General features: G+C 39.6%; 1 protein-coding gene across 2 annotated transcripts; it reads right to left on the bottom strand.

Moving 5' to 3' along the window:
• Window positions 1-2771: 2771 nt before the first annotated feature.
• scarb2a (scavenger receptor class B, member 2a) lies at window positions 2772-21294 on the bottom strand. 2 transcript variants are annotated; one of them, XM_059336459.1, is made up of 13 exons: window positions 20757-21294; window positions 15986-16143; window positions 15639-15786; window positions 15135-15329; window positions 14001-14092; window positions 12857-12976; window positions 11751-11929; window positions 9968-10086; window positions 9075-9148; window positions 8903-8954; window positions 8175-8327; window positions 6896-6943; window positions 2772-6583 (listed from the first exon to the last, which is right to left on the bottom strand). In XM_059336459.1, the coding sequence occupies exons 1-13, from the start codon at window positions 20877-20879 to the stop codon at window positions 6452-6454; spliced, it is 1593 nt and encodes a 530-aa protein (XP_059192442.1). In that variant the 5' UTR covers window positions 20880-21294; the 3' UTR covers window positions 2772-6451. The 2 variants fall into 2 exon arrangements, with proteins under 2 accessions (XP_059192442.1, XP_059192443.1); XM_059336460.1 differs by lacking the exon at window positions 6896-6943.
• Between the last annotated feature and the right edge of the window lie 1781 nt (window positions 21295-23075).

Raw genomic sequence — 23075 nt, 5'->3', positions numbered from 1 at the left:
CTTATCAAATTACTGAACTGGCCTGAATGCTTAGTCATGGTTACAAAAGCAGTTTCGTCTATGAAAACATGTCGAGACTGCATTCAATCAGCCATTGAAAAAAACAATAAAAAAACACACAGAAGATACAAGTCACAGTGGCTTGTAAAACCAGAGAGGACAAACTATATTGGATTTATGCACAATTGAATAAGTTATAGTGACATCTAAGCACTGCTGAATACATACTGATGGAAATAAGAGCATTCATTTGCTTTATTTCGGAGAGAAAATCAATGATGCTGTCAAGTTTGTGCAGCACTGTTAGCAGCTGGTTAGCTTAGCTTAGCACAAAGAATGGAAAAAGTAAGGAAAAAGCTTGCCTGGCTCTACGAAAAAGTATAAAAATCTGATGGCTAAAGCTCACTAATTAACAGTGATGCTTTTATGTTATCTCTACAAATCACAAGTGGACAGTTAATGTGTTTTATGATAAAAAAAAATTTAAAAAATAAAAACACACAGAAGATACAAGTCACAGTGGCTTGTAAAACCAAAGGGGACAAACTTGATTGGATTTATGCACAATTTAATAAGTTATAGTGACATCTAAGCACTGCTGAATACATACTGATGGAAATAAGAGCATTAATTCGCTTTTTTCAGAGAGAAAATCAATGATGATGTCAAGTTTGTGCAGCACTGTTAGCAGCTGGTTAGCTTAGCTTAGCATAAAGAATGGAAAAAGTGGGGGGAAAGCTAGCTTGGCTCTACGAAAAAGTATAAAAATCTGATGACTAAAGCTCACTAATTAACAGTTATGCTTTTATGTTATCTCTACAAATCACAAGTGGACAGTTAATGTGTTTTATGATAAAAAAAAATTAAAAAAATAAAAACACACAGAAGATACAAGTCACAGTGGCTTGTAAAACCAAAGGGGACAAACTTGATTGGATTTATGCACAATTGAATAACTTATAGTGACATTTAAGCACTGCTGAATACATACTGATGGAAATAAGAAGATTTATTTGTTTTCTTTCAGAGAGAAAATCAATAATGCTGTCAAGTTTATGCGGTACTGTTAGCAGCTGGTTAGCTTAGCTTAGCATAAAGACTGGAAAAAGTAACGAAAAAGCTTGCTTGGCTCTACAAAAAAGTATAAAAAGCTGATGTCTAAAGCTCAATAATGACCAGTTATGCTTTTATGTTATCTCTACAAGTCACAGGTGTAGAAATAATGTGTTTTACAGGCTTTTAAAGTAGGTTACGAGAAAGGAATATTGAGCTAACAGCAACTTGTTATTTGTACACTGTTTTTTGCCCAAGTTTAACGAACAAAATATATATAATGTGTTAATAAGAGATATTTTGTGGTGATTATAGGTGGGTTTTGTGAAAGTTGGACAGAGCCAGCTGTTTTCCATCTTCATGCTGAACTAAGCTAAGCTAACGGGCTGCTGGCTGCAATGTTAGCTTCACTTTAACTGCAAGTTTAGGAACATATTCTCATGTAAAACTAGTAAATTATTGGCAAGAAAGTGAATAAACCTATTTCTAGGTTCTGTTTCTCTCATTTAAATCAAGACTAAAGACTTTTTTGTTTGCCACTGCCTTCAGTAAAACTGCACTGTAACTTCTATTCCTTTGATATTTTATTTAAAATATTTTTTTTTTTATCAGCTCGCTTTCAATTTTAAAAATGTATAATTTGAATGTGATTTGTGATTTGTGATTTGAATTTTATCTGCTCGTTTTCATTCTTAATTTCATATTTGAATGCCATTTTATATTTGTCTCTTTCGCTTTTAATGTTTTGTTTAAAGCACTTTAAATTGCCCTGTTGTTGAAATGTGCTATACAAATAAACTTGCTTTTATTATTATTCATACAAATGTGCTATCTGTCTCCACAAATCTCAACAAAAAAGCAAATCTCTGACGTCTTTTTGACTGAAAATGTTTGGGTCAAACTCTTCTCTCCAGGTAAACGATGACTGTCTGTGTGTGTTTAAATCTTTATAATCCAATTTTGTTTAAACAGCAGGCAGCTCCGGGCACGTTTTAATATCCACCCACTTGAAAGATTATCATTTGAAAGGCAAACTACTGTCCCGACTGGCGTGGCCTACAGGGAGATAATGCACGAATTAAAACCCCAAGAATTTCCATTTGGTGTTGCTGCTACTGAAGTCCACAATATAGAGTTTAGTTTGTGCATGTACTTTACACCTGTACAAACAGCCATGGAAAAAATATTAGACCGCCCTTTTTCTTCAATTTCTTGTTCATTGTAATGCCTGGTACTATCCATTTTCCTTGGTTTTCTTGATAATGGTTTTGAATATTATCAAGAAAACCATGGAAAATGTCTAGATATCAGCACCTAAATTAAACTCAGATGAGCTATTTTTGTTATCATTATCTTTGTCCAAACGAATGTACATTTAGTTGTGCCCGGCATTAAAATAAACAAGAAATTGAAGAAAATACTGTTTTGTTCCCATGACTGTACATAGTACATCTTGTTTCTCTTGATTAGCAGTTTTATTACCACCAACTGATTTATCAGCATCAGTTTCAGCAATTCACATTTTTGGTTATCTTCAGGAGTGTGGCCTTGGACTTAACCCTTATCCTTTTGGTTATCTATTATGTGAAATGAGATGGCGTTAACATATTTGCTCATGTTGTTCTTTGTTGCTTATAGTGTGTGACCCACCCCCCAAAAAAACATTCATTCATTAATATTCCACCTCTGATGGTTATATAAAAGACAGCAGACGACTGTGTGATCTTTGCACTTGACTGCAACTTTTATTTTTTTGCAAATACACTATAAATGTTTACAAAAGCACTGTAGAAACATCTGTGCAGTGTAAATTATCAAAACTAAAAATTGGATATTACTTCAAATTCATTTTGCACCTCACATGACAAGAAGGATTGTCATTTTCAGCAGCAAAACAAATTAGTATATCTCAAGAGGAAACGTCTGTTAGTGGCTTCAGAACATCGAAATGGGGAGATGCGGTTGTTACACCAAAGAGCAAATTAAGGAAAATAATAATAATAAAGGATGGTATGGCACTAGTGCTCATCCCTGAAGGAGGGCGTCATTCATCTAGATAGATTACACAGCATCAAAGCTTTACTTTACTCAGTCATCAAGATAATCAGCCTTCCAGTAAAAAAATCACTCCAGTTTGACAGAAATGGTGCAACGGCTCCACAAACACAAATTTACTCACAAAAGTATCTCAAACACCCAAATTTCTTAAACCATTCATGAACACTCTTACAGACATTTCACAGGTCTCTTGACAGCTCCCAGTCACATACTGGTCCATCTTTTTTGCACTTTTTTGTATTTTTCAGTGTGAAAAAAATTGAAATGATCAAAAATGAAATGTTGAATCTTACAAAAAAAAATAAAAACGAAATCACGCTACAGAAAAAAAAGAAATACTTCTATACAACTAACAAAAATCACAAATTCAGGGGAAAGAAAACAAAACAAAAGTTACATAAATATCGTGTGGCCCCTTACAAAACAATTTATTTTACATAACTCTGTATTGCTTTGTCTTACATAATACTGAGATCTGCTCACAAAGAGCATTGATTACTTTTGTCTGCTCTTGCACCAGGTGACAAAAAAAGCAATACCCATCAAACTAACATGTGAAAATTCTTCTTTTTTTTCTTGCCTTGATGTAAAAAGGCACATACATGTGTTCACGCTCACACAACACTGTTGCAAAATACTTCACATAAGTGGTGGCACAATTTGGGAAAAAAAAAAAAAAGAAAAAAAAAAAAGGTAGGCGGTGGTTTTGTGGCACAACCGTTATCACAGAGGAGAGTAAACACGGTGCTGGGGCAGATCTATGTGGGTTATCTTTGGTCGAGCAGGGATGAGCCAATAGGCTTGAAGGATTGGAGTCAAAGGTCGGTGTAGTAGAAGTCAGACAGTGGAGGAGTGATGGCTCAGGTGTGTGTTTGAACAGACGCTGTACAGGCAACACACACACACACGACCCAGGGGATTAAGGTCTCTAAGGTTCAAGTTTTTAAAAGGTGGATATCAATGGACTATGAGTTTGCACAAGGCGGCGGTCGCTTGCATGTAGGTGGAATAAAAAAGGCCTTTAGTGACTTGATTTAACCTTAAAGGAAAACTTTCCACCACAGTGTTAATAATCCCAGAATCAGACTTCGATCAGACACCGAGCTCAAGTGAAGCGGCTCGCCCTTTTTTAGGTCCGCCTCCAGAGAATTGTTAAGTTTACACCTCCTATACTAAACGTCAAAGATACATGTGATATGATCACCTGCTAATAAGACGAATGAGTGATTAAGTGTGATAATTTTACAAAAGTGTTGCTAGTGATAACTGTAACTGCTAATTTCAATAAATGGCAGCAAGCTTTGGGCTTTGTATCTTGTGCTCGGGTGTTAAAAAATGGGTTGGCGACACAGAAAGTCTCTGTGGGTCGACCTGAAGCAGAATACGAGCACGTCGTGTACACGCGTGTACAAATACAAGTCCATAGGTTATGGCATTTTTTTTTTTTTTAGCAGCAATAACAAATACAAAAGTATATCAAAAGAAGACACTCCATGTGCTGAAAAGCAAGTAACACAGAGGCAAGGATGTGTGTTTCTCCACATCCTTCATAACCAATACTAGCGAGGACAAACCATTGAAATGTATTGAACAAATGGACCACCTGCATTGAAATAAACAGGACAAATAACAACAACAATGAAAATAAACAGGGCACATGTTCCAGGCAAAGTGCAGGGAATCTTTTTCCACGTTGACAGTATTATGGCCTTAAATTCACTTCCCATGAGCAACTACGGCTGACGTGACGAGACAAAGTGTGGCGGACAGAAAAATGAAAACACATGAAACATAAGACAAACAGTGATTCAAGTGCTGTGTGCCGCGTTGTTGCCTGAATGCCTACAGCTCCTTGGCAAACTGAATGACTGCACAGCGGCGAGTGGTGCACAAGGCTCCCTCTAAAACCCCCAATGATTCCACTTTTTTTTCTCTATTTAATAGTCACGGCACTTTAACAGTGTCTTTGACAGATCAGCTGTAAATATATTTCATAATAAGAGGACAAAAAACCTGGTAGCCTTGTGTGAGGACTGGTTTTAGCAATCCAAATTGTGCTTTCTCTAATAAGTAACAGTGTAGACGTGCAGGAGCGGTCAACACCAGAGCAAAGTTAGTGTCTTTCAGCACACCTAGTAGGACTGCTTGCTGGATTTTGGTCAGAGGTATCTCAACATTTCCCCTTTTACATATGTACAATAACGACAGAAGAGATTTCCAGCTTATTTCAACAATGTATGAACATAAAGAACACACTGAACCATTATAAGGCAGAAAGCAGGTTCAAGTCTCCCTTGTAAGTTCTGTGGGTGTTTTTCCTTTTTTTGATTTGAATGTGTAATGAAGCCTAAACAAAAGGTGCAACTTTATCAAGCTATGAGTAATTTCACAGCTAACTAAGTCATCACCTTCACTAGTGATGACTTGGAAAAGGTCGCTGAATATTTTAACTAGTGTTCTGGAAAGGAGGGGGAGGAGGAAGTAGGTAAAAATCACAAGTATTCCAGGTGTCACTACACTGTGCCTGCATATTTCATCAGGACACTAAAGTGAAAGATAAAGGTGCACACACACTTTCACTAACCGATACTGGAAGTGTGAGCACTAATTCATCTTAGGAAAAAAGGCAAAAATGCTATAAATAGTTTGGCTCAGTGTTTTTTCCTTTCTTTTTTTTCTTTTTTACAAAAAGGATATGCCAAGTTCAGTTTTATTAACAAAAACCATTTTATCCTCTGAGCGCTCAGAGTTTCGTCCTAAGGTTTAGGTCACGGGGGGCTTTTTAAAAACAAGAACAAAACAAAAAAATCTGTTGGCTTGAAGGAGGAAAAAAAAGAGCAAGAATACGATGGTAATAACACCCACTGTTGTTCAGGTGAATACTCTGAGCAGTATTCGTCGGCAGAATCGGAAGATCATGCATCCATGTGCGACAGCGACACCTATGCTACCGTGTTCCCTCACAAGAATTACGGAAAAAAGGCTTGTCCCGGCCGAGAGTCCCTTCATCTTTTTTAAGGCCGGCCAGGACGGAAACGAGGAATGAGAGTGTGGGAGTTTGTGTTGTTGCAGTACGGCAGGCAGTGAGGGCCATGCTCAGCAGGTAGAGTAGAGGAGGATAGACAGTCATAAGAAGGCTCAGTGAGAGGAGCAATGTCTTTGTTGACTAAACATTTACCGGGGCTTGTGTCCCACCCCTTTCCCAATCCTCCCCACCCCCGTAGAATAAGTGAAAATGAGCCTGCGATGTATGCAAACCCCCACTCATGGTAATGTAACACCCCTGTGCTGCTCCCTCAGCCCCCTTCCTGAGCTCCACGCTTTGGGAGGGGATCCTCGATCAACACTTCTGCGCCTCCACTGGAGACATGGCAATGTAGGAGCCGTTCCTCATTGGCTGGGTAGCTGGCGTTTCTGACGGCTCGTCGGGTTTGTCGCTGACCTGAATGTAGGCCGTGTCGTCCTTCACCGTCTGGGCGGGAGAACAGAACGTGTTACTACAAGCCGTAACAGCAAGACGTCCAAATATTGATTGTATTGTGACATTAAAATGGAGATAAATGCTTTTGTGAGTGAAATGTTCACAGTAAAAACCACATCAATCTTAATATTCACCACGATATAACCACCACAGAAAACTTTAACTTAAAGTAAAATAAGGAAATTACACTGTGAGGCGAGGAATATAATGTCCCATAAAGTTAATTAAAAATGATAATAATCAGAGATGATGGATAACAAATTAAAAAGGAGAATAGCAAACAAGGCAAAAATGAAGACTTACAGTAAAAGAATGAAAAGCTTCAGTAAAATCAATACGTTTTACTTCATTCTAAAACAGAAAAGGAAAAAAAGGGGGGGTTACAGAAAATTAAAATTAGAACATGGTTAATACAACACTTCTTCACATTGCAATTAAGCATGTTTATAACATTCTCTCATTGCTAATGCATGTGTGCATGTTGAAGGAATAGTTTGACATTTTAGGAGTTATTTGCTTTCTTAATGAGAGTTCGATGAGAAGTCCATACCTTTCATGTTTGTATGCTTAATATGAAGTTAGCTTAGCATAAAGACTGGAAACAGGGGGAAACAGCTAGCTTAGCCCTGTCCTAAGTAGGGCTGCACAATAAATTATATATTTTTTTGTTCTGAATTAAATATTGTGGTGCTGCAGAGATGTTCCAAAATATTAGTATTCTACAGACTTAAGAAACAGTCTTTGTTTGGTAAAGCACCTCCAAAGCTCAATAATTGTCAAGTTATATGTTGTATATGAAAAAACTTAAGTGTAAAAGAACAAAATTTCAGGATAAAACCAGGTTTCCCATCTTTAAGCTAAACCAACAATCTCTTGGTAAATATTTAGCACACAGGCATGAGAGTGATATCGATCTTCTCGTACAACTCTCAGTAAAAAAAGTGAATATAATTCCAATGTGATATTAAAAAATATCAAACTATTCCTGTCACATGTTCTCTGTACAGTATATATATAACCTGGGCTACTGTAATCTGAGGGCAGTGACGGTCAGAGTTCAGATCAATAATCCTGCACTTCCAGAGATAAGAGAAGCAAACATGTGCTGTACATTATTCTAAGAAAGGGCTATTCTAGGTCAATGCACTTTGCTTCTCGATGGTGCTTAGCTGGCTCAAAGCTACGCTGACCACAACTGGACTGAAATCCTTATTACAAAAGATGCACAAATTGTTAGAAAATATTCAGCAAGAAACACCATTTGATCCAGAATTGTGGAAAAACTGCTCATGCTGGCTTCGCTGTGCAGAAATCATGCAATCTGTTAGTTAACATGCATGAAGCTCTGGGTTAAAACCTGCAGCAGTTCAGTGAGGAAACTGTTAACCATGCAAAAACCCACTCAAATAACCTGCACCGTTTACTGTGACATGGAACCACTATCTCTACTATCAGGCTGACACAGACACTTCACACTGTGAGCTCATGTCAGTGGGTAGCACACACTTTTCACACCAGGGTAACTGTGTGGATTAATACTACAGTTCAGTCCATAGCAACACAGCGGGGGGGGGACACCTACCTTCTTCTGGCGGTTTCGGCAGAACAAGACGACGAGCACCAGCAGCAGGATGATGCCCATGCCCACGATGAGCAAAGGGAAGTTTGACACGAGAGTCACGATAAGGAGCAGCGTCCTCATCTGGGATGCAGAATTATCGTCGATGGTCGCCGTCTAGATGTGAGAGAGATGATTATTGATTTGTGATTAATAATAATAATACATTTTATTTGTAATGCACTTTACATTACAGGAAAGCTCAACGTGCTACAGGTTAAAAGCATAACAGTCTAATTATAAGAAGGATAAAAAAGGGGAAAAAAAACAGCTAAAAACATACATACAGTACAGGCCAAAAGTTTGGACACACCCATCTCATTCAATGCGTTTTTCTTTATTTTCATGACTATTTACATTGTAGATTCTCACTGAATGCATCAAAACTATGAATAAACACATTTATAACTGAAAACATGTCTTGTATTTTAGATTCCTCAAAGTAGCCACCCTTTGCTTACTAGAATATAAGACATGTTTTCAGTTATTTCACACTTTTTTGTTAAGTACATAATTCCACATGTGTTCATTAATAGTTTCGATGAATCTACAGTGTAAATAGTCATGAAAATAAAGAAAAACGCATTGAATGAGAAGGTGTGTCCAAACTTTTGGCCTGTACTGTACATAATCTAAAAACCATCACTCATGAGAACCGGTTTGTGTCAGGTTGCACTGAATGAGAGGCTCACCTCGTTGACGAACATGATGGGGAAAATGGTCTCGTTGATGAACTTGGTTTTGCTGAAAAGAGCAAAGAGAGTGGAGGTCAGGGAGGACATCTGGCTCAACATGTGGCCGAAATGAGGACACACAAGTGTGGCAACAGAGAAGTGGGTCAGAGTTCAACAAAGTTCGACTTACGGGAAGCCTTGGATTCTTTTCAGGATGATATTGAGCTGAGCTCTCTTGCAGGCACGGATGGGAACTCCTGTGGTCTAAAACAAAGAGATAAAACAGAAAAAAAGTCTTAAAACAGCACAGATGCATTTTCCTTCATATAATTATCACATATCAAATGTAAACCATCAACCATCAAGATCTTTACAATGTGACCCAAACTCCCATGTCATTTATTTTCTCATTTTTTGTATGTACAATCACATATTGATATGTGTGAAATTTAACTTGATATCATCTGATATCTTTTATTTTTAGAATTTATGATATTTGCTATGCAACTATTTAACTTTTACAATCACATCATTGGTGATCAAATCTGCTATTCATGTATATTTTTGGTTTTGTCTGTTCTATTCTTCGTCTCTTTTTAGTGTTTACCTATTTAAAATCTGAATTAAAGCATTTGCATTGAAAGTGTGAGGATAAAATGACGATTATAAACTAAATTTATCATGGAGGAATATGTGCCATAATCTGTTGAAACAATATGTGGCCATATTGTTTTAAAATATATTTTATTGGTGGTGTGATCTTATTTATTCATGTGATTTTTTTGCATCATTATTATTATTTTCTGTTCTAATCATCTCAGCATTATTATTATCATTATTATTATTAAATGTATAAAAACACTTTTACCAGTCTAATGGATAACTTAATATGAGATGAATGCATTTTTTCTTTTTCTATAATTGTAAGCTGACCGAGAGAAACCTTCACTGCAAAAACAAAAACAAGCAGACTATCACTAAGAGTCAAAACAACTCCTGTAATTTAGATAAAGACAGCCATTAAGCAGCAGATAAAAGGTTCGACATGGCTCTAATCTGTCCGGATATCAAATATATGTGTACCGGTTGCAGGTCGAGGTACGTCTCGTGCTCCTCCTTGTTGGGGTTGAGCCCCTCGACGGCGTTGATGTACTTGGGGTCGGCTTGATAAAAGTGGGGGAAAGACACCACGATGGGAGCACCTTGAAGGAAACAAGACCAGACAAACATGTTAAGTATCTGTATCCTGAGATGACTCTGAACAACAAGGGCCGTGAAAAGATGAAAGAAACGTGAGATAAGATAGGAAGAGGAAGGTATTTTGTAGAGATATAGATCAAGCGATATAGTGCAGCAGATAGTGTGTAACGATTGGCCGATGCAGAAAAAACAGGAGTGGTCCTGCAGCACTAAACTGCTTTTACCTTTTTGTGCAATAATTTGGATTTCTTATATTTTATTTACTCACCAAACTACCCAATTGGAGGTTATATTCCCAAATATAAAAGGTCTACATGGTTTTGAAGCATTCTCTACATTGCAAGAAAAAAACATCCTAGTGGAGAAATGCTGAAACCTTTATTTATTTATTATTTTGAGGGCTAAAAGTAGTTAAATTTCTTATTTTATTTTATTTTATTTTATCGTATTTATTCTAAATGCTGTTTTGAAGCATTCTCTATATTTCAAGGAAAAACATTCTGGTGGAGAAATGCTGAAACCTTTATTTATTTATTATTTTAAAGCCTAAAAGTAGTCAAATTTCTTATATTATTTAATCTTATTTATTCTAAATGCTGATTTGAAGCATTCTCTATATTTCAAGGAAAAACATTCTGGTGGAGAAATGCTGAAACCTTTATTTATTTATTATTTTAAAGCCTAAAAGTAGTCAAATTTCTTATATTATTTAATCTTATTTATTCTAAATGCTGATTTGAAGCATTCTCTACATTGCAAGGAAAAACATTCTGGTGGAGAAATGCTGAAACCTTTAGTTAATTATTATTTTTAGGCCTAAAAGGAGTCAAATTTAACTTATTTATTCTACAAAATACTAGAATCAGCCTTAAGAATGCAGCTGCTGTTGCTAAAACTGACATTTTAATTAATTAATTTATTTTAAAATGGGGTTATAAACAATGATCTATTTTTTATATTTCACTAAACTACCGCAGCGGATGTTTTTACACAAAAGGTTAAAGGAATTTGTTCCATTTGTGTAATAGCTACGATACATCATAAGGAAAGCACACAGATCACTTCATTCTTTAACCACACAGGCAGTTTCAGAGTGACACACTGCTTTCCACATGACATGATAACAGAGCTGGATCGTGATTGGCTCCTGCAGAAGCATCACAGAAATCCTTCCAATCAGGCGCCTTTCTCTCGTATGAATCAGAGAAGCTGATTCAGGCAGCCAATCAGCTTACAGCACATGCATTAACACATATAATTAGGTGTTTTCTCCCACTAGGACTATATATGTTGAAGAAAAAGGCAATATTTGTTAATGAACTGCCTGTAAATTGTACAAACAACAGAGCTGTGAGATTACAGTAGCATATCTGTAGAGATACTACACTGTCCTCACATGTCGAGTCTTATCAGAGCAATCACACTCCACTCAATAACCGCCATAAAATACCCCAACAGCCTCCACACACAGACAGCACAGTTAATCATTGAACCATGTATTGAATAAAAATCTGGCATGCCCAAACAGTGTTGAACCAGGCTGGGGACAAGGCTGCTAATTGAAAGGACATTTTTTTGGGGGGTAGAAACAGGAGGGGGGTAACTGGGTAACTGGGTCAGACTCTGTGGCAACTAAGGGAGGGCGGGGAACAGGGCAGACCCTTACCTTCTCGACAAACGCTGACTTTAAGCACCCCGGTGCCGAGACAGTCTCCAGCTGGCACACAGAAGCCTGCGTTGGTGGGGTTGTCTTTAGGGTTCATGAGCACGTCGCTAGGAGGAGCGAAGCGGTAGGCCTGGATGCCTTTCACCTCCACGTCTTCAACGTAACCTAAATGGATGGACCTGAGGAGAGGAAACTTACTTGATTACTTGATTCCTGTGGTCTAAGTCTAGAACCTTCAGGTCAACAGGCAGTGGCAACTTACTCATCCCTCACACCAGATCCAAAGAAGGAGAAGCAGCTTTTAGTGTTTATGCCCCGCGAAAGTGGAACACCCTGCCTGACTCAGTTAAACATGCCACATCAGTAGCCATTTTTAAAAACAGATTAAAAACCAATCTTTTTTCAACAGCATTCGGTTGAACTGTGTACATGTGGTTGTGGGAGTGGGTGCACATGTGTGAGTAAGTAAGTGTGTATGTGGTGAATATGGCAGAGCTTGTCTACCTGCACTCTTCAATTACTTTGTAATTGTTTGTTTTTGTTTGTTTTCCGTTGTTTTGTTTTGTTTTTTAACTGTAATTATGTATATCCATTGTGAAGCACATTGAGTCTGCCTTGTGCATGAAATGCGCTCTATAAATAAAGTTGAATTGAATTGAATTGAATGCACTTATTGTAAGTCGCTTTGGACAAAAGCGTCAGCTAAATGACATGTAATGTAATGTAATGAAACAAGTTCAGTGACTCCTTTAGGGAATCATAAAGTATTTCAGAAGTCTAAAATAATAAAAGAGTCATGAAGAAGTAATCTTGTGGGCAGTTACGACTATAAAAGTACGGTAAGTGTCATGCACATAATAAGCATTTCCTGTTCCGATTATTCCTTGAAAAGTATGCGCCCATCCCGACTTTCCCACGTGTGTTTTTTCACTCCATCGCCTTATCACAAGTTGTAATTAGCACAACTCTGGCCCCTTATCAGCATTTTGTGTATGACTAAGCTGCAATTTCCTATCTTAAACGTCACCAGGAGTTTCTGATCCTCGCCCCGCCAGAACGCTTTGACTGTAAACAAATTTATAACCACTTCAGCAACACGTGCATACCTGCAGAGATCAGCAGCGAAGATGTAGAGCAGCTCGTTCCTGTTTATCAGAGGGTGGAAGACGGCGCCGTCTGTACCGTTGATCATGTTGCTCTGATTGGAAGACCACCATGACATCTCCCTGTTGATCAGGAAGAACACTGGTCATTTTAAGTGCTCGGTGTACTAGAGTAAATAATCAATATTGAGGTACTTGTACTTGTCTATGCTCATTTTATGCCAGTTTATACTTCTACATCACCCCACTTTAGAGAAAACATTGTACATATTGTAAACCATGAAAGCAGTATATAGTTGGGACCCAGATATTTGTGAGTTGTTAGCAATAGGGCTGCGAAAACGATTTTGTTCACTACCTTTTATCGATTATCAAATATCTTGTTTCGTATAAAAGACAGTCCCAACACCCAAAAACATTCAGGTTATGTCAAAGAAAAGCTTCAAATCTCTGCATCTGAAGGGATGAAATCTGCAAACAACTTGGCGTTTTTTGCTGAAAAAGAGACTGAAGCAATAATGTGATTGTGAAAATAGTTGCTGGCGATCAACTTAATGCTTTAGTTAGCAGCTCCCATGAATGATTTATCTTGTACGTGACTGTTCGAGCCTGAAAGAGGTGTACATTTATTTCCCTAAAAAGGCAATGACTCAGCCCATAGTCCGAAAAATGAGAACAGAAAGATGTTTTTTCTTCCTTCACTACCATATTAATCATCTCATGACATCTCAGATTGTCTTTTGACCCTTTCGTATGTTCTGACTCAGAGGTCACATATCTGCAGAATGAGCACTTTTGCTTTCTTTAAATATATTCTGCTGCCACTCCGGTCTTTTACTTGGAACTGGGCTTGGAAAAGTTGTAAAGGATCTGAAACTTATTCCAGTGCTGACATCGGCCTACATATGCTGATTACATTCAAAGTACAAAGTCACTGTCGATCTCCAAACATTCATTTTGCAATCATGTTCTACCTAAAGCCAAGGGAGCAAAGGCTTTGGACTCTCAAATACGGGTTGTGCAACTACTGTAGGAGAATGTCATGAATATCATAATTCATTAAGGAAGTGGAAGCCGTATGCAGGCAACAAAGATCGCTTCCCGTCTTCGGGGAAAGCAGGAAAAAGGAAAAAAAATTATGTTTTACCTCAGGCCGTTCCAAGTGTCGATCTTGCCGTAATCCAAGTAGTTCTCCTCACCGGTGTGGAACACAAACTCTCCTTCATGGGTGCCGTTTTTCTGCAGAAAACAAGACGAGATTTAGAGAACAGCTGTTCAGAATACAGCAAAGAGTCAGAGACAGTGTTTGTGTCTGTTGACAAAGGACGGTGGGAATTGTGAAAGAGATACTGCTTTGTGTTAGTCATTAGCACTCACCAGACTCTTACTAAGAACAGCGTTAGAAAACTGATATTTTAGAGTGCATTCTTTATGTTTAAGGATACAACTAACAATTATTTCCACTGTCAATTAATCTGCCCATTATTGTCTAGAATGATCGATTAATTAGTCTGGATTTAAAGTGTCATAATACAGTGAAAAGGGTCAATTTTCGGTCTTGAAATTGCTTGTTTTGTCTGACAAACACAGATTTCCGGTTCAAGAAAAGCATCTCTCACATTTGAGTTCCTGAAAGCTGTGAATCTTTGCTTTACAGATTACTGAAAGAAATAAAATCGTTCCCCAGTGTTTGCTTGTGGTGCTAAACCAAAGTTCATCAAGTTCCAACGACGAATATCGACAAGATAAAAAAAGTAGCACAGACACACACAGACTTAAAAAGGACAAAGTTGAATAATCCCAATGTCACCAATTTATTCAGGCCATGTCAAACAAACATGCCAACGTTGCCGACCTCTGAGTACAAAGGACAGGACTGCATGCTCTGCTGGAGCCCACCAGGTGTGTGTGTGTGTGTGTGTGTGTGCGTATGTATGTTACTTTTTATAGAAACAATCATAAAGTAGCTAATTTTCTGCTGATGTACAGATCGATTAATCAAAGAAAAAGAAAAATGCTGCTCTCGGGATCACAAGGCTGCTGCTGTCACAGTCTGTGCCAAGTTGCAGACGCTGCTCTATAAACAGGAAGTTCAAGCATCTTCCATCAGCAAATGACCAATCTCACTTCTCTTACGTGACGTTGCCCAGGGGCACTTGTTGTCTGTTGTCGTAGTAACCCCTGACAAACCAACACGCAACAGGCGTTCTCAAGGTTTTTGCACTACAGTAACGTCAATCTCGCATCTAAAAAAAACAGACAGGAAAGTGAGTAATCTTACCTTCCACATCAGCCCAAAATACTCGTCCACCTCGGGCTTCATGGAGTGGACCTTCGTGAGAAGAGGGTCCTTGAAGCCCCACAGGACCTCGTGGACAGTACGGGTCATGAACACGTCCACGCCCAGGCTGTTCACGTACATTGAAACCAAAGTTCGCAGGAAGAAGGAGTAGGAATTCAGCTCGCTCATGATCGCCTGAGGACGAAAAAAAAAAAACAGAGTCAGAGAACGGAACGGTTTCTGTACTCCTTTTTGTGGAAAATCTCACAATACATGCCGCAGTTTCTCTTGGCCTGATGTGACTCAAGTTTGTATGTTTAACATATCAAAATGTCACAATAAAACTAAGAGGACAATGAGCTGGAGTATGAGAGGGGAATATAATGAGAAAACAAAGACACACATGCCAATCAAATGACTAAAACACAAATCTAAGGGACATGATTACTGGCTGCTGCGGGTCATAATAACACACATTATCCCGTCCAGACAAAAATGTCTTACCACAAATGGGATGTTGACAGTCCTGATGAGGTCGACCTCGGGGTTACCGGCTGACTTCTCGGGCACGAACACAAAAGTTTTGGGGTTCAGGGCGTAAAGCTTGGTGCCGTTCTCCAGGAAAGTTACGTTCTCCCGCGGCCTGTATTCCCTGGTGTGGAAATGTTCGGTTGTCATGTTAGTCCAGATGTCTTTTGTTTTGATTTCACACAGCAGTAACAAAAGAACACCAGATGTCTTTCCTTAAAACAGGACTTTTATGGACATGGCTAAAATGATCACATCACTGTATATTACACACATTTCCAGCTGCAGATCTTTGCAGGTTTATCTCTTCATATCAAACCTACCTGTAAGTATAAGGTCCGATCTGTTGCAAAGCTGCCTTCCCGCCTGCCAAGAACACCTCTGGATTGGTCACATTGAAGAAGTAATACTCCATGTAAACAGGCGGAGGTGGATTCTTCCATGATTCAAACACTTGACTCTTCTCTGTCAGAGTAATTTCCTATCAACACACAAAAAAAGACACATTCAGATTGAGAAACAAGTGTTGAGACAATGAGTTTGGACAGCTCCGACACTCAAATTTTACACTTTGGTTGAACAAGATTTCTCCAAAATTGGGGCACTTTCAGAGCTCTTCACTGTTCTGAATGAGTGCCATCTGACAGCACACATGGCACTTTTCTGCAAGGAGCTGATGCCGTGCCAAAAAAACCCTGAAACCCAGAGGGAAGCAGAGAAAAGTCCTTCTGAGCTGCAGAAAAAAAACAGTCAGGACAGGCAGAAAATTTCTGCACCCAGTCTCTGACCTCAGCAAGCCTGGGCAAGAACCAGACTGTGGGCTACTTGTCAGCACACTCAACATAGAAACGTGTTGCTATAATGGAAATTCTCTGCAGTGTTAACCATCAAATACGCTGGGTGTCAGATGAGGTTGTTTTTTTTTTCGCACGCCAAAACAACCACAAAAACTAGAAGATGGTTTCACTCGCAGTTGTGTGACAAATGTTTTGATTGTGTCATGCAGAGAGAAAAAACAGCCTGAAAGTTGCAGTCCGTAATAAGTAACCTTGTATGACATACGCCAAGCTGCCACATGTCTGAACATGAGCACGACATCATTCAGCTGTATAGGAAAACACACAATTTTCAGTGCAGTTGAAGGTTCCTGTATGTTGACTGAAGGTGTTTGTTACCAGGGGAAATAAGGAAGCTTTTTCTATTCTAGAGGTGTATTTTTAAACTAGGGAAAAGGTAAATGACCCACTTCCTTTCGTGTTGCTCTTATGGTGAGTTCCTGAAAACCTTCTGTCTCCTGAGTACAGTCAAGTGCACTTAGAGGCTATACATTGTCTTCTGTCGTCAGTTGACGTTGAGAAAAAGCAGTTTAAGGTGTGGCGGCACTTCCTGTTTGGGTTACAACTTCCGACATTCAAACATGTTTGACACTATAGAAATGTTTGCCTGGTTTCTGTAGCAACATCTCACTTTCATCTTTGCAAAAAGAACTGATGTTAGATATCAAAAGCGGTTCAACCAAAATATTTACTCTGGTAGTCAACAAAAGGTGAGATGATTAAAGGAGGGGATAAAGCTAGTTTGACTCATTTGAGTATGTGATTATGAATTTTTCCTTTACCAAAAAACCATTTGGCCACGATATGCATTTTTTTACGTGGTTTGCAATTGATTTGGCTGCAACTAACGATTACTTTCATTTTTTATTAATCTGATGATTATTTTCATACTTTTTCCTCAATTGTTTAGTCTGTAAAACGACCCAAAATATTGAAAATGCTCATCTCAATGTCCCAAAGTGACATCTTCAAATGTCTTGTTTTGTCAAACTAACAGGCCAAAACCTAAAGAATTACAAGTTTACACTAATATTCAACAGAAAAACAGCAAATTCTCATACCGACTAAGATAATGAATGAATACTTTAACTCATCTTTACAGCTCTAGAGGGGTTTGCTATTGTTTTTTGAGTCTGTAGTGAATTGCAGATGTTGCATTGCACAATCACGGAATCCACCCAAGAAACCATCACAGTCTTGCTAAAGCACAGAACTATCAATTCAGCTGACGTCACAGCTGTGCAACTACTTCCAAAAACTGGATCTTGAGGTATTTAAGAAGTGAGACTCCCCTGAGTGTTCAGGATCATTTATTCTGCCTGCCTCTTAATTATGAGCTGAAGTGAAACCAGGTAATGCAACAGAAGTACATGACCCTCATGAGCAGTCAGCACACTGCAGGACTTGTATAAAACATTATGCAAAAGCAGCAGAAATGACCCAATTTGTTTCTCTTTCAAAAACAAAATGCAAACTGTCACTTTTGAAACAGGCTTCTGTCTCGTCCAGCTTTTCCCCTGCAGCACTACGTACGACTGTAGCCCGCATGAATCCCTGTGTTTGTCCACCTTGAACAAAGGTCTTTTAAAAGGCCTTTAACAGAGTTATATGAACATAATTTATCTCTCTGTAAGAAAAAAAAGAAAAAACCTTGATCTATCACAAAGAAAAACAAGTGAGGGACAAAGTGGACAGGTTTGTCAGTTTTATCAAAATACAGTGTTATTCATTCACTGGTGGGAAGCCTGAATGAGTTACAAGCACTCAAACTGAGCTGAAGTTAACTGGGCCTTAGCCAAACAACCTCAGGCGCAGCTTAGGTGTGGTGTGACAAGATCCTGCTTTGAACAGCACGTGGAAAAAAAAAGTTAGTGGAAAATGAAATACAAAGAAATCCTCATAAGTTGTCCCATGCTACCTTCTGTATTGAAGCGTTGCGTCATTGACACATTGAGTGAAAACATTGTGTTTAAGCTGTATGACCTTGTTCTTGAACGCTTTAAAGCTCAAATCAGTCATACTACCTTGAAAAGTCTCCTCTCAACACAACAAGGCTAAGAGGAGTGGCATGAGTGGGTGTTTCCTCGTCTGAGCTGAGCAACTCGGGATAGGCCGAGGCTGGAACAACAAGGCACAACGAGGTTGCTCGCAGGCAGAAATCATGCCCCCGAGGCCAAGAAGTCTGTCAAATTCCTGGCATGGCTTTACCACTGCTTCCCTCTGCACCCAGCTCAGACATACAGAGTCTGTATCCTGGAGGTGGCTTGTCCCAAACAACTAGGCTACATCATTATTACAGAGAGCCAAACACCAGATTAGGTAGATTTTTGGAGTCAGTTCAGTTTGCCCGGGCCTGACTAATTCAATAGGAAAGACTGTGGCTAAAGAGGATTAGCTATGCTGTCATTTCATGTAATCGCCAGCCACATCAGAATTTCGTCCCCCGTTGATGAACTTCGACTAACTCTTTTAATTTGGGTCCCCTGGGTCGCTGCCGTGATTCAGAATGAGGCACAAATGAGCCCCCGACCTAAATTTAACCGCAGGAGGGGGAAACCGTGTCAGGGAGGAAGCTGTTTGTGAGTCGCCCGCTTGGACAAAATAGTGTGTCGAGCTGTTTTCTTCTTCATAAGTAGGGAGGAGGAGGAGGAGGAGGAGGATGACTTTGAGAAGAAGCAGAGAGATTTTTTAAGTACAGATTGTGGAGTTGCACGGAGCATCCAAAACAGTGATTCATGTCAGTAAGAGGAATGTGAGGTATTTAAAGGGGAGAGCAGCAGTGGGTCTGCCTGCAGGGTGGGATAGGGTGTCAGCTGCCAACACCCCCGCACCATCACCCCTACATGCCCCAAACTGGGGCATCAAGCCCCAGAAATGCAGACAGGTCACTGCACGCATCCACCAGTCTGAACACATTTCTATGCTAATTTAAATCAACTCATAATGTAATGTTTAGCCCTAATTTTCCCCTAAACCCTAAAACTTGCTCACGATCATTAAACCTGTGTTGGTTGACACATTTTTTTTGGGTTTGTGAAGCAGTGACGACTCAAAAAAGACAGAATCACAATTTCATAAACATCAGCGGCGTTTATGGGGATTCCTGTTCATACAAATGGACATTTGAAGGGCACATCTTAGAATATAAGGTATATTATAATGCATTTAACCATTGAAATGCCTTTTAAACCTGCGTTTGAGAACTATAAGGACACATCAGTCGAATAAATGTAGATTTACCCAGTTTATACAAGTTAAACGCCTGGTTGTGAGAAAGCCTGGATGCCTGCCTCTCATCCTCCTCTTGACACATCATGTAAAACTTGCTACAGATCCACCACTGTAAGTCAGGGACTCCCTGACTCGCCTGTCCACTTACCCAGTCTCCCTTCCCCCATTCCTCCAGACCAGCTCACCTCCCCCCTACCCACCGTGTCCCTGCTGGCTGAGATTCCTACAACTCCTACTACTACTACTACTGTGGGTAATCCTGCCCCGGGTAAGCAACCATCATGAAGTCAGTATATCTAGCCTGTACCAACAGAAATGTGTCACCGGGTCATGCGCACAGCCCTGGACAGGTTGTCCAAACGCTACAGCAAACAGAAAGGAACAGATCGTGCCTGCTCCTCATTTCTCCACACTCAATTCAATAAAAAGATAATTGGATACAGTGCTGACTTGACAGATCATATTAGCGCTGCAGACGTGTAAAGGAATGTGAAAGGTGACATAAGAAAAATCATTAAAATGAGGTAAGGTCACGATGAACTCACCTCTGAGAGTCACATAAGCATAATTCCCCCTTGTGTTGGGATTTACAGGGGATTTCTACCTGAAGCGAAGTCTTTAGGTGTTTGTGTATCGTTCAGAATATAGCAGCTGTTCATCACCATGTCTTAACGAAAGCTTAAACAAAAAAACCCGAAGCTGCACAACCATGTAATAGGACTAAATGCCGATTCATGAAGGGAAATGCTTCATCGCGGCGAGCTGGAGCTGCAGAATGCAGCAAAATATACATTACTATCACTAATGTAAACAGCTGAATTAAGCCAATTTACACATTGGATTACCGTGTGACCCTGCATACTGTCAACTAACACGAGTGAGATGCTGAATGCGCGTGATTGACCACTGCAGATGAAATGCTCCAACATTTAAACCCCTCAAGTGTGACAGATGGAAGAAGTGTGAAGGCAAAGGCGCACATAGGAAACCATAGAAAACCACTGGCTTTGTGTGACACACAACTTACCTTTTTTAACCGGCTGTGGATCATTGTTTGGAAGACTTGAGCCACGACCAGGGCGATCCCCACTATCAGGAGGTGAGCGCACACGATACCGGTGGCGTAAATGGCACAGGATCTCCGAGTCATGATGATGCCGGGGCGGATGTGCTGTCCTCTCGGGGCAGATATTTTTAAAAAACTTCACTGAAGTCGATGATAACTTCCCAAAAAAATAAAAATTACACTAAATATAGCGATGTATGGGATGGTGCGATCTCTGATCCGCCGTGTCCTGAGCAGCAGCAGCAGCAGCTGGGCTTTAAACTTCTCTCTCCGCCGCCCTGTGGAGTGGTCTTCCCGGCGAGGCTGGGGGTACAAAAAGATTGAAAAATGTTGGCACTTTTCATCAAAATCCGAGATATAACACTTAAAAGAGAGAGGGATAGAGAGAGAGAGAGGGAGGACTGAGCTGCTCTGAGGCGGTGGTGAAATGAAACAGCAGCTCTCAGCACATCGTAGAAGAAGAGCTGTCCACCTCCTCCCCTTCCTCTACGCATTAATGAACCCGGTCAGGCGAAAAGCGTCGTTTTGGGAGGCTGCATGGGCGGTGGGTGTGTGTAAAACAGAAAGAAAAGGCAGTGATGGTGCTTTGCTTACATGGCTGATGTCACCACCATTTATAAAAAAAACAAACAAACACATAACTCAACTAAAACAACAAAAAATATATATTTTTTATATGTATTTTCATCTTTTTGCGTGCATTTAAGCATAATTTATCCGTCTTTAAGTAACTTAAAGGCGCCCTTTTGCACTGATGATGCGATCACATTTGAAGTTCCTGGCATGTATGAGGCATGCAGCAGGATTATGAATGAATAAGCAGCAGCGTGCTCTCACACATGGTAGCAGCTCACCTGGCCGCTTTATGATGAGCTTACTGGGTGTTTCTGCACATGTTTAGGGGGGATTTATTGAAAATGGCACTTTTAACATTAAAAAAAAGCACAACCTCCTACGATCGTCCACTGACAGAAAGTGAACGCTGAGGAGATCCGTTACCTTTTATAGGGTCTCCGCTACCTCGCCTCATCGCGTCTCCTTAAAAGCTCAGCGTCCACATGAATAATGTGCCATTCAAACAGCCAACGATCGTTGACGCGAGCCCTTTGTCCGAGCAGCTCGGGCTCTGATTGGCTGCTGGCCTCCCGGACCACCGTCTCAAGACCACCCCCTCTGCGCGCTGATTGGCCGGACGCTGGTGAGTGCGATGCTGAATTTGATCGACTGATTTCGGGGCGGGGCTCCTATAAAGGGGGAACCGACGGCGTGATGCTCTCCACCGACACACAGAGGATGTGCAGCGGCTGCAGCGGAGCATCGCTGTAACCACACATGATGTTTTGTGGGGTGGATAACAGCAAAAATGTGGCTGATTAATGGCATGCATTATGGTCATCACGACGCGAAGTACCACTAAATATTGACAAACATAAATCACATGTACACAGGAGCATATAAAGTCTTCTTCGTGGAGGGAAAATGCCACTGCAAGACAGTTTAATGTTAAACGAAGTTGATGACTAAACTGGATCTAATCTTTTAAGGTGTTACCAGACACAATATCCATCTCTGTAAAGCAGATTGCTTTAAAATATGTTTCTGGTATACAGTTTATACAGTATGGTTTACAGCCTTAAAACTACATTTCTAATCTCATGCAATTCTGCAAACAGGATGTTGCAGCAATTTGACTTGATTGGTAGTAAGCCATAGTTGAGATTTCTTAAAAAGTCTTTAGGAGTCTTTTAATAGCCTATAAAGTATCTCTCAACCAAATCCAACCCAAAGTTTGTTTATATTTTCCTTTATATGGGCAGCATACCAACACTTCACATTGTGTTAAAGGCCAGAAAACCTATTTTTTCAGTCCTTCCTCTGAGTTAAAACGCTATGATCTTAAAATTTAGGTTATTTTACAAGGCAGATTTTGAGTATTCGTCCAAATGTTTCTCACTGGTTTAAGTTGGGCGCAGCTCAGGTGGAAAAAAAGTGATGTCATGTTGTTTCTGTGCACCACTTAGAATTTAAAATAACCAAGGACGTCACTTTGTGTTGAAGTGTTGTGGGGACATAAGGGCCCAGATAAAAAAAAAGTTTTTAAACAGTCTATGAGGTAATATAATAGGCAATAAGCAATATAAGTGGTATCAGCATGAGGTCAGAATAGAATAATAGAATAATGGTGCATCAAAAGGGCATAGTGTGCATAGACTGCTACAGAGTTGAGAATACAAAGATACTATGAATTACTTTTTCCTAGACTTACATTGCTTTCTTATT

Source organism: Centropristis striata, chromosome 7 (assembly GCF_030273125.1).
Source record: "Centropristis striata isolate RG_2023a ecotype Rhode Island chromosome 7, C.striata_1.0, whole genome shotgun sequence".
Taxonomy (NCBI): Eukaryota; Metazoa; Chordata; class Actinopteri; order Perciformes; family Serranidae; genus Centropristis; species Centropristis striata.
This window is presented reverse-complemented; position numbering and strand designations above follow the sequence as displayed.

What these genes read in the sequence shown, in the direction of transcription:
- scarb2a (XM_059336459.1), bottom strand. Translation starts at nt 20,879, where the DNA reads ATGACTCGGAGATCCTGTGCCATTTACGCCACCGGTATCGTGTGCGCT. An exon ending in ATCGGACCTTATACTTACAG is followed by an intron (nt 15,787 to 15,985) that starts GTAGGTTTGATA and finishes TTTCCACACCAG; the next exon opens with GGAATACAGGCCGCGGGAGA. An exon ending in AGTCAGCGTTTGTCGAGAAG is followed by an intron (nt 10,087 to 11,750) that starts GTAAGGGTCTGC and finishes GTTTCCTTCAAG; the next exon opens with GTGCTCCCATCGTGGTGTCT.